The sequence below is a fragment of the Sparus aurata genome, chromosome 6 (assembly GCF_900880675.1).
Source record: "Sparus aurata chromosome 6, fSpaAur1.1, whole genome shotgun sequence".
Classification (NCBI taxonomy): Eukaryota; Metazoa; Chordata; class Actinopteri; order Spariformes; family Sparidae; genus Sparus; species Sparus aurata.
Window position 1 is genome coordinate 24,746,503 of NC_044192.1, and position 17,038 is coordinate 24,763,540.

The 17,038-nt window shown below is 40.9% G+C and overlaps 1 protein-coding gene and 1 long non-coding RNA gene across 10 annotated transcripts in view; one reads left to right on the forward strand and one right to left on the reverse strand.

Annotated features, from left to right (window-relative positions):
* Positions 1–5,697: 5,697 nt before the first annotated feature.
* On the forward strand, positions 5,698–9,687 carry LOC115583064 (uncharacterized). Its single transcript, XR_003984297.1, has 2 exons — positions 5,698–5,815; positions 5,905–9,687. It is a non-coding gene; the product is annotated as an uncharacterized LOC115583064 (long non-coding RNA).
* Positions 9,688–13,480: 3,793 nt separating this feature from the next.
* The window catches only part of kif21b (kinesin family member 21B), a 64,534-nt gene continuing 60,976 nt past the window's right edge, over positions 13,481–17,038 (reverse strand). For all 9 annotated transcript variants that reach the window (XM_030419469.1, XM_030419474.1, XM_030419467.1 and 6 more), the window contains one exon: positions 13,481–16,792. Coding sequence is in view for 3 of the 9 variants with exons in the window: in XM_030419474.1 (XP_030275334.1) it covers positions 16,744–16,792 (49 nt within the window). In the remaining 6 variants the exon portion in view is untranslated. The remainder of the gene's footprint in view (positions 16,793–17,038) is intronic.

A 17,038-nucleotide genomic window follows, 5' to 3' on the forward strand; every position in this document is an offset into this window, starting at 1 on the left:
CACACACACACACACACACACACACACACACACACACACACACACACACACACACACACAATTTGATCGTGCGCAGCAATGTGGACATATAAAAACAAATTACTTGTTCATATGTTACTGAACAGCCCATAAATAGAGATAAAGAGGCACACACATCTACATACACACCCTTTTTTTCTCTCCATGGATGATTCATGTATTTTAAGGGTTTGCTGTTTAGTGTGGGTGAGCACATTTTTGCAGATGTTCCAAGGAGGGGGTTAGCAGGAGCAGGGCCAGAGGACTAATATATAAAAAAAAAAAGGAAGGGGAACAAAATGGGAGAGGGGAGGAAGCAGACCTTCACGACAACTACTTCCCTTTGAATAGTAATAACCTAATGCACACAAACCTGGAATCAAATGAATTGCAGCTCATCATTTATATTGTGGCTTCCGGCACAACTCCTACAGTTAGATCAGTTCTGTAACAAACAGCACTCCAATCAACAGTTGACTCGGAATGATTATCGCAAAAAATGTAACACTCCAGGAAACTTGCTGCATCGACTGTGAGGCAACAAAGACTGCTTTGGATATTTTCACATGTTTTCCGTCTGGCAGCGTGCTCCCTGCAGACTATTCTATAGTTTTCTGTCACGAGTTTTTAATCTTTAGGAGTTTATTAACTGACCGTTCTGAAGAAACACAGAACTGTATCCTATATGTCTCAACGTGTTGAGTGACCGACAAAACATGGGATTTCTCCTTTAAATGCTATTCATTGCCATCCGATTGGACCAGGAGGTGGTCAGCGCTTTGTACTGCTGGTCACATTAATAACACTATGGTTCATTCAAATGTCCCTTTTCCTCCTTCTCTGTCCTGTTCTTGCGGCTCCCTGCAGTTTCCCTAAGAACTAATTACTGTGTTTATGCTTACTTGCGTCACGCTGTCCAAAAATACCGCCTTTCTGGAAGCAATTATGCAAAAACAGACAAATGCCCTGTCAAACAAGTGAAGCTCTTTACAATGAAAATATGTGATTGTTTTTCACCACAACCTGGAAAATAAAGGCATCTGTTCACTCTCCAATCTCAGTCCTCAGTTGTTTTATTCCAAAAAGGAACATAATTCCTAATTAATACATTCTGGGTGTCAAACCTTAGACTTGATCCTAAACACAGGAAAGGGGTCAGCACGTACCCATTAATCTGGGACTCGGTTGGTATTTTCGGCCTGTGACGCACACTTTTAACCGCAGTCTTCTTCAAATTTGTCATCGGCTAAGTATGTCTTTGTCAAAAGCTAATATTGTGCCTGCTGGTGGAGGTAATGAAAAAGAACAGCGGTCGATGGTTAGCGCAGTTTTCTCTTGAGAGACAGTATGCCTTCTGCTGTGTGGGAAATTGTGTCGAATTTCATTTCCTGGAGAAATAATCCCCCATAACACAATCAGTTTTTTTTTCATTTCTGGGGCCCATTTTGGTGGAGAAATGTTCTTGTTATCGTGTGTTACCGGCTCAATGAAGATGACATGATTTCGAACTGAGGTTTTTCCAGAGTACCAAAAAATACATTGCAGTACTTCACTACTTCCCCTTCAAAGAGCAGGAGTATGTATTCATGAATGAACCTAGAGAAAGATAGATCACAGTGGGGGGAAGGATTTGTTTCTCCAAGAAAAAAAAAGTTACCTCCAACCACAATGCACTGCAGTCTAAAGAACTGTAATGATGTATTTTAAATGAGAGGTTCAAGTACTTCTTCTCAAGTTGGAAAGCTTTGACTCTGCTTCATGCTTCAAGCTCAAGGTAAAATATTCAACTGGCGTTTTAAGAGGTTCCTCCGAAATGTTGGAACTTGCAAACTGAGCACGTCAGTTTGAAAAAAGGAGAATACATCAACAAAAGACTTTTAGAGTTTTAATGTTGTGCTGTGCTGAGGCTAAAGAAATGTTAACTATCAGGAAGACTTATCTTTAAACTCTATCACCCCTGGTGCACAGGCTACAGGACTTTCTCAATTAATCATATCCAGTTTTACACTTGAATATCAATTCAGCTAAAAGCAGTACATCTGCAGTGTCCTTTTTGCATAAAGACTTTTGGAATACAAAACAGTAGATGAACTAAGACACAGCAACAGCTTGGAACAGCACTGGGAACAGACTTTTAAATATGGAAACACTTTTTTTTTTGAAAATTTGTTAGTTATGAACTGACATTTTTTTATTTTGAAAGACCAACCACCAACGATTACTATGTATTGTATCACTAAAATGTCTAGTTATTATGCTAACCAGCTAGTACCAGCCTTTTCAGCAGCAAACTGAGTCATACGCTAAGTAGCTAATGGTAGCTAGCTTCAGCCAAGGATAGCTAGTAGAGAGCGGCAGTGGTTGGTTACTCTGGTGACATGCTGCCCCCCGTGTTTTTTGGCGCTACCTTTGAATGTTGGCCATATTCTACATTTAAAGCAAAATTATTTTACCTTAAAATAACAGCTGCAAAGTCATTTTCATTGTACACTATAGGGAGAATGGTACATCTGTCTCTCCCGCTGTGCACCCTGAATGGCTGTTTGCACTTGGCTGCTGTAACTTAGGTGGGCGGATGGCGTCTCCTGTGATAGCGCTTTATGGCACTATGTCACTCGCCACCAGCTATGTTTGGGAAATTGGATCACACTCATGGAGAAATTATGTTCTGGCTTTCAATCTGAAGTCTGCTGCAACACCTCTGTGATTGCCGGAGTTTCCTGAAGGCCAAGACCCGCTAACTGCTGACGTGATTGCTGGTGTGTTGGCGGGGAGCAGGACTGGAATGGGCACAAGAACTGAAGCAAGGCGAGCAGGCAGCAGGACCAGGCTCAGCTGCCTCTACGGACAGAGACGAATAGACCGAAGAGGATTCCAATAGAGGAAGCTAGGTAGAGAAAATGAGGGATTGGTTGAGCGAGAGGCCAGAGACAGTGAACTGTAGCGAAATGAAAGGCAGCATGACAGATGCCAAGCTGGCTTTCTTGCTGCTCTAATAATAGCTGGTTTGCCATATCTTGTGTAGTGCACTTGTTTGATGTTTGACTGCGTGGGTAAAGATGCCAACTTGTTAGTTTGTGATCATAATAAAAATGATCATCAAAAATGCCAAACATTTACCACAGTGCTGTATGAGTGAATTGCAATCCAAAATTATAGGGCGACCAAATCGCAATAAATACCAATTCTTACATAATGCTGTTTTAAAGAGTGTCTTATTATGACAGTTATGCCCATTTGGTGCAGCTTAAGTGAACACCAGTGAGCTCTTATTTATGTAGAGAGGTAGGGGGGTTTGATAAACCCCAGTTCAAAAGGGCCACATGTTCCCTCCCAGAGTGTAATCCTGCTCTGCGTCCCAGTGGTTTAATCCGGAATCAAACCCCTCCTGAGGTGGCAAACGTTACATGGAACCCTTCAATGAATGACTGCTCTGAGATCGACAAACCAACAGACAGAGGGACCCATAGACAGGAACACACAATCACATCCATGCAGTATTTGTGGGAGGCTGCAGCAGCCTAGGTGGCTGATTGACTGGCTAACGGCCCAGCGCTCCCTCAGGCTGCAGCAGCAGTGGGGATTCAAAGAACCGGTTGACGGATTAGAGCTGCAAACCAGCAATAATAAAAATAACTACACTTTTTCTGAACAGGTCCACATACACAACCGCTGAAACTCATTATGAACTTCTTACACTTGCTGCTACCCGTAGTCAGATGAATAGCCACTCACCCGAAAGTTTTAATGGTACAGTAGTTTATTTGCTGTAGGCAAAGTTCACTGCTGAGTCTTTCAGGGAAGCTGCCTGGCCTCTTTATTTTTAACAACGTAGCATATGTTTAGAAGGTTCAGCTTTTGGCTATTAAGTGCATGTCATGGCTGAGTTTAAACGCTGTAAATGAAGTGAAAGTGATGACAGACTGGGTAGCAAAGCAAGAACACCCTGCAGGCAAAGTTTCCACCAGGGACTCAGAAAATCTAAAGAGAGCACTCAGCTCACAGGCTGCTTAAAGCAACAATATGTAACTTTCTGGTGCAAGACGGTTGATTGTTGAGTGTCATCCCGGAGTTGTCAAATACTGAAGCTTTGGTTTGCTGGCCCGGGTCTGACACCAACCGTCAGCATTTGATGACCAGTGTATGAGACCGGACAATGAATTATCTTTACCCTGAATCACCTTGGAACTTACGTTAATGGAACACTGTAGATGACTGCTCTGATACAAGTAATTCTGCTTCTTAAAGCCTATTTGATGCTGTGATCATATCCTTAAATTGAATTTAACTGAGTGAGAAATGATAATAGATAGCATTAGTAGTCAGACACATTGTCAGACCAACACCCAGTTTTTATGTCTCTAAAAGCAATGATAGATACTTTTATATTTTTGTAAAGTACTGCTTAAAGGATGGTGGGCTGTGCCTCTCACCCAGCACGTAATGGAAGTACAAATGAACTCAGCGTAAATAAAACGGGCAGTAAGGTGCCATATGTAAGATTTGACCAGCTGTTGAATTCATACTGAAAACTAATAGGGGGCAGCATACCACCAGGTTAACTGCTAACTGCGTTAGCTCAGAGAAAGGGGGAATTGTTGTTTAGACTACTAGCACTAAGGCTTTGTAATATATCGTTGCAACACAATCCATACATGTGATAATATCAGAGCTCTTATTCACATTCGCAGGCTGCAAATGTTGGTCAACAGCTAGCAATTAGCGTAGCTGAGCATGGAGACAGGAAACAGCTAGCTATGTTCTCTCCAAAGAATAGCTTGTTTATTCAGTTAAGGAAAAAAAAAACATTTCTGAGTTTGTATTATTACCTCATAAATACTGTAAATACTGATGATCTGAGATTGAAATTCTTTCCTTTAAGAAGTTACATGGTGAAACTTTATCTTGCCTGGGCTCGTGTGACTTTCTGGCTTATCAAAAATAAATTTCAGTAAGCAACTTTCCATAAAGAAAACACCATGTTATCTTCACACATCAATTTTTCACTGAATGCAGTTCCTGCAGGCAACTGGATATAAAAGCTGCTAATTACTAATGAGCATGTGAGGTGCCTGTGAACCTTTAGCAGGACCTGGCTAGCTGTTGCCCTCTGTTTACAGTCTCTAAGATGAGCTCAGTGAACCGTCTCCTGACTCTATATGACACTTGCATTGATCATCTTATCCAACTCTCTGCAAGATACTCAATAAGTGTGATTTTATTTATTTATTTGGGCTAGTGCAATGTTTTATTCTCCAACTAATGCTGCAATCTCTCGTCTGTAATGTCTCAGGAAGATTGAGAATGTTTCTCCATCTCATGAGTTTAAAGGCACTTGTTTCATATCGCAAAACACAAAGCGTGCGTAAGTGCAAAACAAAGAGCACATTCTCCACATGAGAAAGTCTGTGGATGTAAAGTTCACGTTTTTTACAACATAATACGTTTATGGCTTGTTATTCAATTCCCTCAAGCTAACTCACTCTGAAAAATTAAGGTCACTTTGACCTTTTCCTAAGAACAGTTCCATTGAGTGGATTTTGTGTGATACACCTGAGAGAACAGTATAATTGGTTTTGTGACTATTCAAAAGGTTTCTTCTACACGTGCGCTTATTAAAAGCAAAACAGCAGCTTGTGTTAGAAGGTAACAACTGTCAAGTGTCCTGATAAGGAGGAGGTGGATAATGTTTGACAGGACTGTTGACGGATCAAAGGTCCGAGTCTGTTTCACTGTCAGATCCACCTTCAGTCTTCACAGGGATTTCTGTCTTGGAGTGAGTGCCAATCTGCTCTAGGTGAGTGTGTCTCAGAAAATACTCCCATCTACACTTCACTGGATCTTACAAACTACTTTCCAACACATCTGCACATGTTAAATCCAAAGGCTTTCTAGTGTGTGGGAGCGGCCTGGTCTTAAGCATCATGGTGGAGTTGGCCTTCTACCCGGCAGTGGCACTTCTGTATTTTTTTGGAGTGATGAAAGCCACACAGGACGATCGGGTGGAGCTGGATGACCGGGCGTCCATCAACGTGTTCTGCCTGTTTGTGTTGGCGCAGCCGCTGTGTCTGGTGATAGGAGCATACACCGGCATGGCTACATACCTCCTCACAGCCCTGATCTCCTACAACTTCCTGCCTTGGAGGCAGCAGCCTGCGAAGGGAAAAGAATCAAAGAAGAAGAAGAAAAACTGATAACACAGAGCGTGTGTGGAGCTGAAGAGACGGTCTGTTCAAACAGGTTGTAACAGAAAGTAAATGAATGTGTTGCTAGTTCAACCTGTTCCCACAGAAGTGTTTTTCAGCTGCAGCTGTAAACATCTGTGGACAAAGACAGCACATTATCCAGCTACATGTGGTACTCTTCTGCAGAGGAATTGACCCATTTTACACTTCCTGTTGGTTTGTTTATGACAAAAATGAACAGATCATCTACAGTTTCCATTACATATAATAACCATAATGGAGAAGAAGAAGAAGAAGAGAAAACATAAGAGTATCTTTTTGGCCAGTAACAAGACTGTATTTCAACACATTCAAGATTGAAATCATTTTCTTTAACATGTCTTGTATGTGGTAACAGTGTAAAAACATGTCTTGACTTTGAAGGAGGGGTATGCACCTGATTATTTCTTAGCCGTGAGCAGTCTGCGCTGGTTCGATGACAACTCTGTGGCAATGACAAGATCCAGGAAGAGAGGTGTAAGGTCTTAACTAGAGAGCTTCAGAGGTGTTGGCAGACATACTTTGTTACCTACAGAATGAACAGAATCAGGCTCACTAAGTTAATCTAATCAGCTTTAGCAACATATTAACTTGATAATCGTTAGTGTGCTATCAATCTTCTAGTTTAGTTCTTGGCAAGAAAGGGATTCATTTAATTTTGATTGATTTATTAGAATTTCCCCAAATGTGAAAGTGTTCCTTTAAGTGAGGAACTTAATGAGCCGCCACAAGCCATAATACATCTTTTCCCTCCATTTCTGAATTGTTATTATGTTCTGCATGCTAATATGCCATCACATCGCTCTGGATTGACAGAGAAAGAAGTGATTGCCTCCACAGTGAGTCAATGACTTTATAGTTGAGTGTATATATTAATTCCTTAAACCTTAATTTAAACCAAAAACAGCAGTTTGTACTTTGTCAAAATGACCTACAGGATCATCTGTGTAAGGTTTTAATGTGTGTTGTAAACATAATTAACTCAATGAACACCACCTAGATCAACGTGAATGTGTCTGATCTTTGAATGAATGAAAACACAGACGCTTTCTACACATAATAATAACATAATTATAACAAACACACATTGTTTCTTTTTTTAATTATCCACCGTGTTCATGAATGACTGGGTGTCGCTCTGATGTGGCTAAATCTGGTAGTGCTGTGTGTGCACTGTGTAAAACTGGACTCAAAGAGAGAGTGCATAATGGGATTAGACCATGCTATTTAGCTGATAGACCGAGGCTTTGTCGAGCGGTCGTGCAGATGCTCGCTGTGTGTTTCTGAGAAACAGTGGGGATTTTTTTTCTTTCCTCAGCATTAAAACCCTCTTTGAGTCCACATTGTGTGAAGTCGTGTTCCAGGCTCGGAATGTGTTGTCTGCCTCTCACACCGCTGCGTTTCTCTTCTTATAATTTAAAGTATGCGGGGTAAATAAGGTGATTAATTATTATGTCAAGCATTTGCAATTAAGGTTATTTCTCCTGTTAGTTTTCCACATCAAGTTTGAAAGAGAAGGTGATAATAAAAATCATAATGTTCTCTACACGTCTACAGGCTGTAATGTTCACAGTGTTCTCAGTTTACCTTGCTCATCATCATGTCACTGCTGCCTTGTGCGTCCGACATGATGTAAAAATAGGAGTTTGAACATCCAGTGATCATTTATTGTTTGTTTGTTTTTCACAGCATCCTTCTCACTTTCCATCCAGTCTTCTTGGCTGAACTACTTACTCTTGTTGTTTCGATGCATTCTGTCTTGTTTCAATGATGCTCCCATTATCACTATTGGAGAGTTGTATTCACCAGTCGACAGAAAAGCCTTCTACGCCGATAAAGACAGGATCTGAAATTGTCACAAGACGATTTCTGTCCTTGTGTTATTGTCATTACATGAATGTGATTCATTTTAAGGAAATTACTAAAACAACATATGTTGGACCGATGTGAAGATGATTAAGTAACTTTGCCTGCCTCTATGTCAATAAGATGCATTGTACTTCATTGTAAATGAACTATTAATTACAAACAAGTTTAATGTTGTTTGTAGACCTACATCACAGATATTTTTTGCCACTTGGTGGCAGCTGAAACATTTAAACACTACACAAATGTTTTATAGATTATCACTTGTAAAGCTGAAATGGTCAACGTCTAAAAGGTTTATTAACACATCCTACAGATAGCATTGGAGCAGCATTAGTGTTCATTTGGAGTTGGTTTTGTGTCCACCTGACAAATTCAAGCCCAATAATCAGAGATTATTATGTTATGTAGCACTGTTTTGCTCACTGCTTTCGCTGCTGTATGCTTCACTGAGCTGCACTTTGTCAGCCTTTTGGTGCTGGGAGCTGGCATACAGTGGGTTAATCTGAGTTTTAGCGCTGGAGCGCTCCGTAGATTTGATGGGAAATAATTATCTGTTTTTCTGGCAGGATATAGGCCTTTTTATTATTATTCAGCCTGCTAACACCCTCACAATAACAACTGTTCAGCAAGTACGTTTACTATGTTCACCATCTTAATTTATCATATTAGCATGCCAACATTTGTTAATTAAAGGGGCTCTTTGTAACAATTTGTAAACATTTACATGTATTTATCACTTTGTTATTGACCATATGTGAGCGGCTTGTAACATCAGTCCTTCCCCGTCTCTCAGTTGTCTATACAATCCTGTGGACAATTTGTTTAAGCTGTTTATCGTAGAAACTGAATTGTTGGACCACCAAAGTTATAACAAAATTCAGCCTCTGGGGAGCATGAATGTCTGTGTAGTGGACCGAACAACTGACCCACTGACATTGCCATCGCTTGTGATTTGCAGCATTTTTTACTTGTGATACTGGAGTCAACTTCATTTTAGTTTGTTCACATGTGAGCATGAATGTCGTATTTACTATTCAACTGGGGTACTTGGCATGAATATCAAATTGATTTTTATACTTACAGGCTGATTGATAGAGTCGGACAAGGATAGATCAGCAGGTAAGAACAGACTCACTGGAGCGACGTCGTCTAATGAAACAGGCGAAGATGAAATTTCAGGAGTTTATTACATGGAGAGAGCAGATGGAGCACATGCAGCTGCGACGTGACAGGGTCTGTGTATGGATGTTTATTTGTTTGTGACTGGCATCTTCAAATGGTTTTTGCCTCCTCGGAGGCGTTAATGGGCGTCGTGCATCACAGTGCTTGTGTCTCCCGTTGCTGCTGGGACAAGCGCAGCCCGACGCAAGTTAATGATCAGAGTTTGCGAGGGAAATGAAGATGTATGTGTTTAGAGTCTGTATCTCTGGCCCTGAAGTAGAGAGAAATGCATCTGGATGAAAAACATTTCCCCATGTCTGCATCTATTGCTTTACAACCTGTCTGCCTTTTTGTTCTGAGTGATCAGTTAACTCTGCGTCCATCTGCAAAAAATAAAAGATTATTTTATTCCTCAGCTGCTTTGGTCTTAATATCCAACAGGGGAGATCAAGTACTAAGTGTTGTAATCTGCAGACAGCTGGGTAAATAGCAAAACACCAATCAATCTGGTTAAAGGAACAAACAGGACTGCGATCTTGTACAAAAGAAAGCAATATTCAATAGATTCTGATTTCATTTCCTCACACCATAGGAAACAAAAGACGGCTGATTTTAACTTGTTTATTTCCTTGATGGAACATTGAATCCTTCATTAAATATTTACTTACATTATTTACAGTAAGATATTTTACAAGGCTTGATCGCATGCACATTGTCATATTAAAAAAAAAAAAAACAACTGTACACACATTTACACTCGTTTAAGAGAGGGAGTAGTCTGTGCAATAAAAGGCACAAATGACCTTTGACCCTGCATTTATGTCCCGTGAGTACATATATTTCACAGACACTTCCACATGTCATGTTAGCGTATGTTAGCCCGATGTGAAAACACACACAACTGGAGATGTTACTTGCGCAGCTGCAGAGAAGAAGACGTGTGTCGGTGTGCGATCGTGATTCAGTAAAGTGCCCTCTTGATTGTGTCTAAATGAGATCGCATCCCCTCAGCAGCCCGAGGCAAAGTCTTTTCAGCCGTATGTTGATAAAGCGAGCGGAGACGTTGTCTGACTTAGAACAGAATTCCTCCAATCTGCAGGACGGGCTACAATCCTCAGAGTAATAACGATGGTTCACATTCTGTTTCTTTAAGGCAGTAGGGCCTGTTGGCTGAGGCACAAGGCTGAAGCTGAGACGCCAACTACTTAGGTTTCATCTCCTCGTAGTCACAAGATGGTTGGGCCGGGCTGGAGGTGCTGAAGGTGGTAATCACACAATCACTGACTGACAGCTCGACTCTCCAATCTGTTCTGTGGTCTTATAATCGATACAGACTGGTTACAGAATCTATATAAATAAACATAGATTGAGAGAAGCTTGCTCTGGAAATCTGCTGCAGTCCATGTTTTACTTTAAGACAACTGACCATTTGCCAAACCTCCGCACCCGAGCAGCGATTGTCCAAATATAGCTTTAGCAAACTTGGCTGGGCATGGCAGGTCTGTCGGGTTTCTCCACATGCCAAAACAGTGTTTGGTGTTTCTTTAAGTTTTTCCAAAACCAAAAACTCAAGAGAAAAAGTAGAAAGATTGGATAAAACTGTGTGTTTATCTGCTTTACCATAAGATGTAAACGTTAACATGTCTGGCTAACTAGCTTAGTATGTGCAGAGGTAAACAAGGGCAAGGGGCATATTATTAGTAAACAATATCATTTTTTACGTGAGGTTACCAGTAACATTATTAAAATATATGTTCAACATCAGAGTTAAGTATACATTTAGTGGCTCTTTAGTTGCTTTCAGGAAGTCAGTATCATTTTTGCCAAACTCATTGGTTATTCCTCATTGTCAAATCTTTTTTCTTTGGTTAAAATTAAGCAGTTCCGAGTCAGGAAATACAAACATTTATGTGTTAACCTAACTCTTTATACTCTAGCTTGCCTTTGTTTACTTCTGTGTGCAGTGGGTGACTGATAAAAAGGCCACCAGCTGTATGTGGTGTGGCACCAGAGTGCAGAAAGGGCATTGGAAGGACACCCTATAGGGCACTTTATCATGTTTTAGCTACACCAGGGGCATCCAAGAGGGATGCGAACATGGAAGCAGCAGATCACAGAGTCATAACTGTAAACTGCATAAGTTCTAGGGGGCGGGGGTTTGCAAATGGTCAGTGTTGCTTTTTCTTTTTTACTACCACTCGAGTGGACACACATACTGTAGAATAAGCAAAGTATCAACTGTTCAAGTGATTTTTAAGCTTTGGGCAGACAGCTTTCCAATTTAAAGCAGGGTCTTTTTTCCACGTTTGGCTACAACATCGCCACAAACTGGTGTATCAATCCAGGATCAGAGAGGAGAATTTATCAAAGACATACTACATCAATGGTACATTTAGTGTGATAACATGCCTTTCTGAAAAGACATTCCCTCGTTGACTGATGCTTGAGCAGTTAATTTAGGTTGCATTTTGTCATCCTGTGTCTCTGAATATATCTTTCATAGAGTAATATGACCTGTTTGTGGTCAGTAATATTAAGAACAGTGCCTGAAAGCCAGCAGACAGCCAGGGAAATAAGGATGGAGCCGAACTCTCCTGAGTGTCCACCAATGCTGCGTGTGCTGCTCTGCCAAAGTGAAAATCTGCATTCTCAGTTATCATTTGCTTCAAAGGAAGAAGGGCTTTAAAGGCAGGGACGTACTGGAGTCTTGACTGTTATCTAACATACTGTATCAGCACAAACATTAATATAACTGGTTTCTAACCCTACTGTAGAGCTTAACAGATGTGTCCTTTTCATATTTTCATATATTTTCCTTGTTTTAAAGGGATATTCCGGTGTAAATTTAATCCATGGTCTAAATAACCGTGAAACTGTGTTAGACTCCCTCTCAAGAGATCAAGTTAGCAGACCGCTAATTTACGGAGTTTTATCAACCTCAGAAACGACCGCACGACAACAATACACTGCAGTAAATGGATCCAAATATAAACTGCCACCAAAAAGCAACAAATAATGCTCAGAACAGCACCAAACTTCAGCAACAGTACAAATAGGGTCTCAGCACATAGTCTGGGGCATCTAACCTCCGCTAGCTTAGCTAGGGAAGCTATTGGGAAGCTAAAAACAGATTTCAACTCTCCTCCATCAGCTTCCGGGTGCGGTTAGAAATGCTCAATTCCGTTCTTTTCCCTGTCTGCTCTCGATAATAACTGTTATAAACTGGCAGGTAAGACACATATGAACTTTGATTGCTTTTCCATGGAGTCATAATCACACATTTTCATCCATGAGCCGCGGAACTCTACTGCACTCGGTAATCGAGTCGTCTGGACTTCCCATCAACAGGAAGCTGCTGCAGAAGAGTGGGAAATTTAGTCAGCTTTTCAGTAGAAATCCAGCTAAACTAGTGGAGTTTTAATGCCCCGGACTATGTGCTGAGATCCCTATTTGTACTGTTGCTGAAGTTTGGTGCTGTTCTGAGCATTATTTGTGGCTTTTTGGTGGAGGTTTATATTTGGATACATTTACTGCAGAGTATTGTTGTCGTGCGGTCGTTTCTGAGGTTGATAAAACTCAGACCATGGATTAAATTTACACCGGCCCCATGTGGGACTCCTAAACTCTTCTTTTGCAAACTAAGTCTAAAACTAGGCTCAACACATGTCTGTCCATAGAGTATTCACAGCAGTGTTCATTATCCAAAGTGCATGTAAATCCTAACCTGAAGAGATTGCTCTAAGGCCAGCTGATGAGAAAGAAGTCAGTTAACCTCGACTAAATCACGTCTAGCATATTAAAAGAGGTATGACACACCTATTTACACAGCATCGAGTGGTGCTGACATTGGCTGAAAACTGGCCTCAGAACATAAGGGTGACTTTGGCTTTCAGAAATCTTGCAAGCAAGTGTCATCTGTGAAGCCTTTTGACTGTCAATGCTTCAGAATGCAAACAAATGGCCAAATCCTACTAAGAATTTGCAAACAAATCCACTCGGGTGTTACACATTAAACATTAAATACAAGCAGGAATGAACTGCATTCTGAATTGCCATGTTTTGAGATATCCAAGCAACCGATGAAGCACAATATCATGCAACCTTCAGCATATGTACACGCACAGGAGGAGAGTGCCTAAAGCTTCAGTACTACAACATCTTCTCTAGCAATAAGTCAGAGGCTGGAGAAGATAAAAGAAACACAGAGATAAAGGTTGTCTTAGCATTGTTATCACACAAACACACCGTAAGGTGGCGAGCAGGGTCAGTTTGGCTAATTAGCACATAAAAATACATAGTGTACAGTGTAGGGCCCAGTGGGGTCTGACTCGAGGTCAAAGTGTACAACCCACAATATTATGGAGGTTAATTTCCCTACTGACCACATTTTGTACCGCCCACGCCAGTTTTATAGTCAAACTGCTATACAATTACCACACTTTATACATATTTTAAACAATTATGGTCAAAAATCAGTGCATATCTTCTCAGAGTTGCGAGACTTTCAGCTTTGGCCAGAATTGGGAAGATGTCATTTAAGATGTGTACGTTTTGTACAGAAAGCACAGTACATAGATAATAAGTAAAGGGAATCTAATGCAAAAGCAAAACATGGAAATGGCTCTTTTTTAAAAAAAAAAAAAAGGGATGGTACACTGGTAGTACCTTTTTTAAGTAAAATAAAAATATCTCAAACAAGGCATTTGGTCGATTCAAAGAGCTACCTAAACTCACAGGGTCAAGTAATCACTAACGTATGACTAACATTATCCTTCACTCCTTACCTGAGTTTCTAAGCATTACAAATATCAAAACCAAGAACGTGTCAACAAATCAACCCCATCCACACATTTGCATTAGCTATGCCTCCCCAACATAAAACCACAACCCACATCATTGCTTTTGGAGAAGTGTAAGCAGCTTCAAGCTTGTGTTGGCAGCACATACTCCCTGTTACAGGAGAAGTTGCAGAGAGTATGTTGAAAATATTTACTAACTTCAACACCACTGACTGCTGTTTCACGATCCAAGCTTCTTTTAATTCAACTACATGTTTCTGGGTCTTTCATAAGGAAAAGTGCAGGGAAGAAACCAAACTATTCTTTTATCAAGAGAAGCAATGACATTTCATGTTGAAGCGTGTTTACAGATCTTGAGGCTCCAGAGGAAGCTGCATGTAATCTGATAATTCGCCTCCAGTGATGTCACTCACAATGCTGAGTTGCACTGTGGATAATGCAGGCGCCAGGTTTTGAATCTAAAAAGAATGTGTTGAATAAAAAGGCAATATCTCTGGTTCTGCATTTCTGCATCTTTTGTGTTTAAACTGTCCACAAGTCTTGTTTTGTCACTTAGTGGCTCAGTTGCATTGTGGGTCATGTAGGCATTACATTTTCAAAAGCAGTTCACTGGTCTTACATTTCACACAGTCTTCTCAGTTTTCAAAACATGGTGTCAACATTACTCACAATGCAATTCATCAGATTACATGCAGCTTCTTCTGGAGCCACCAAAGGTCCTTCTTAAGACCTGCAAACACACTTGAATGCGTAAAATGGGTGGAGTTACCCTTTAACACCAAAAGTCATCTGTGATATTGTGATACAGACATAAATTGGGTTTTTATCAAGCGGTAAGACTGTTACACAAAAAATGTTCATAAACCAAAAGTGATAAAAAATTATTCAGATTCAGAAGATAAAGAAAGTTGAACTGACTTTTAAGACTTGTGTTATTACTGTTCGCCTATAGGCGTGTGTATGTGTGTGCATATACGTGTGTGTCAGTGGAGTGCTGCAGTGCTGAATTTGTTTCATTAAAGAGACACTAAATCAACACGGTGTGGGACGCCAAGACCTATCAGGCAAGATGGATAACCGCAACATCCTCTGAAATCGTGTGTTTGTGTGAGTCCACAGTTTGTGCATATGTGTGTGTGTTGCCCACACGCATAATCTGCCACATAAACAGATTTGTACATCAGTGCACTGGTACAGGAAGTTTTTTTTTTTCCTGCCTTTAAATGTAGCAGCAAATAGTGGGTGGAAGAAAATTGGGATTTTTAATAAGAAATCCCTCTCAGTTATGACCTACTTTCATCCAAGTAATCTTGCCTGAAAGCAGCCGGTCAAGCTGCGAGACCTCTAATTAAAAAAGCTTCCCAGAGAAGTTCAGTAGCGGGGAAGGAGGTGGACTCTTCGGTGGGTAAGGCTGGTCAGTCTGACACAGTTGCAAACCTTAAAGTTCCGAACGAAGCTAAAAGCAGGCGGGGGTACACTGGCAGGGCTCTTATTACCGTTCATGTGGGGAATATATGGCAGGTATGGGCCACATACCGTAGGATGGTCGAGATAATGATCTGGCACTATGGCCTCGATGGAATACCCGACTCACAAACGTCTGAGTAGTGTGTTCTGTTTTCATTATGACGCAGGGGTGTTTCTTCTTTTCACCCCTGTTAGCACTTTACAGGGCAGATAATACAATCCAGGCAGAATCCTCCGGGGGGCCAGTGCTACCTTTGTTGTGCTACTGGATGTGTGCTTTCCTGTTTGCAAGGTCAGCAGCGAGACAGTCTGATAGCCGCAGGGTCACAGAGGACACATCCACACAGATATGAAGAGCCAGCATCAAATAAAAGACTTGAGAAATGTCGAGCACCAGGTGTTTTGTGCGCAGAGACCCGTAAAATGTTCCCTCCCACCTCACGCCAAAGTCCAAAACAAGTGAGGTAGGAAAAAATAATAAATTAGTAAAAGTCATTAAAAAAAGGAAATGAACACGACTTGTGGAACGCAATTAAGTTTCAGTGATATACTGAGAGAGAGTTGAACTTAAAGGAGGGTGTGTCTGGCGTTAAAAGTGATGGCATCTTGTCTAATTTTGCAGTGATGTCAAACATCAATTGTCTATTGATCATCAACCATTATTAACACAAACAATGACCCTCCATTGTGTTCAGCTTCTTGAATGGAGAAACAGAAAAGTCCCAGACTTTAAATAAGATCCCTCTGGGACTCAAAATTCAGTCCACGTCTTGACCTTCTGACATGAATACACACGTCTTTGAGCAAATTCATCTGTTGCTGTTCAACAAGGATTGTCAAACCTCGGTGATCGAACAGAAGGACACTTTTACTTTTGTGGTCTTTTTTTTGTCAGGAGAAAAAAAATTCTTCCGCCTGGTATGTCCACGGCCGGAAAGAAATCTTGTAGCATCACACCTGAATGGCACTTTCAAATAGGCAGTAAAAAAAAAAAAAACATCTGAAAGGCAAATAGTTGTTTAGCCTTTGAATACATGCTCAGCCTCAGCTTTGTCAATTTACACCTTGACAAAAAGTGAAAGAAAAACACCTTGATTGCCTTGGAAACTGTTTTCAGTGTCACATCTCATTACTAGAAGAGAGCAGGTCACGGATCAGTGGCTGCAGTAGTCAGAAGATGGTCGACAAAGGATCCAATTTGGTTGTCACCTCTTCCTCCACACCTTTGACGTCCAGATCTTAACCGTCTTGTCGCTGGAGAGACAGAGGGAGAGAGATGATGAGCGAAGGAAAACAAGGAGAACACAACAAAGGGAGAAAATAACAGAACATCAATCGCGCAGTCTTCCCTTTCAAAACAAACCAATTGTACATCAGACACAACACAAAGACATTGACTTCAAAGTGTGCTTCACACACACTTGCCCACACACATTTCATTAGAGATCCTTCTCCATGGTGATGGTAGGAATAAAACACCTAATGCGCCCTTTCAGAAAA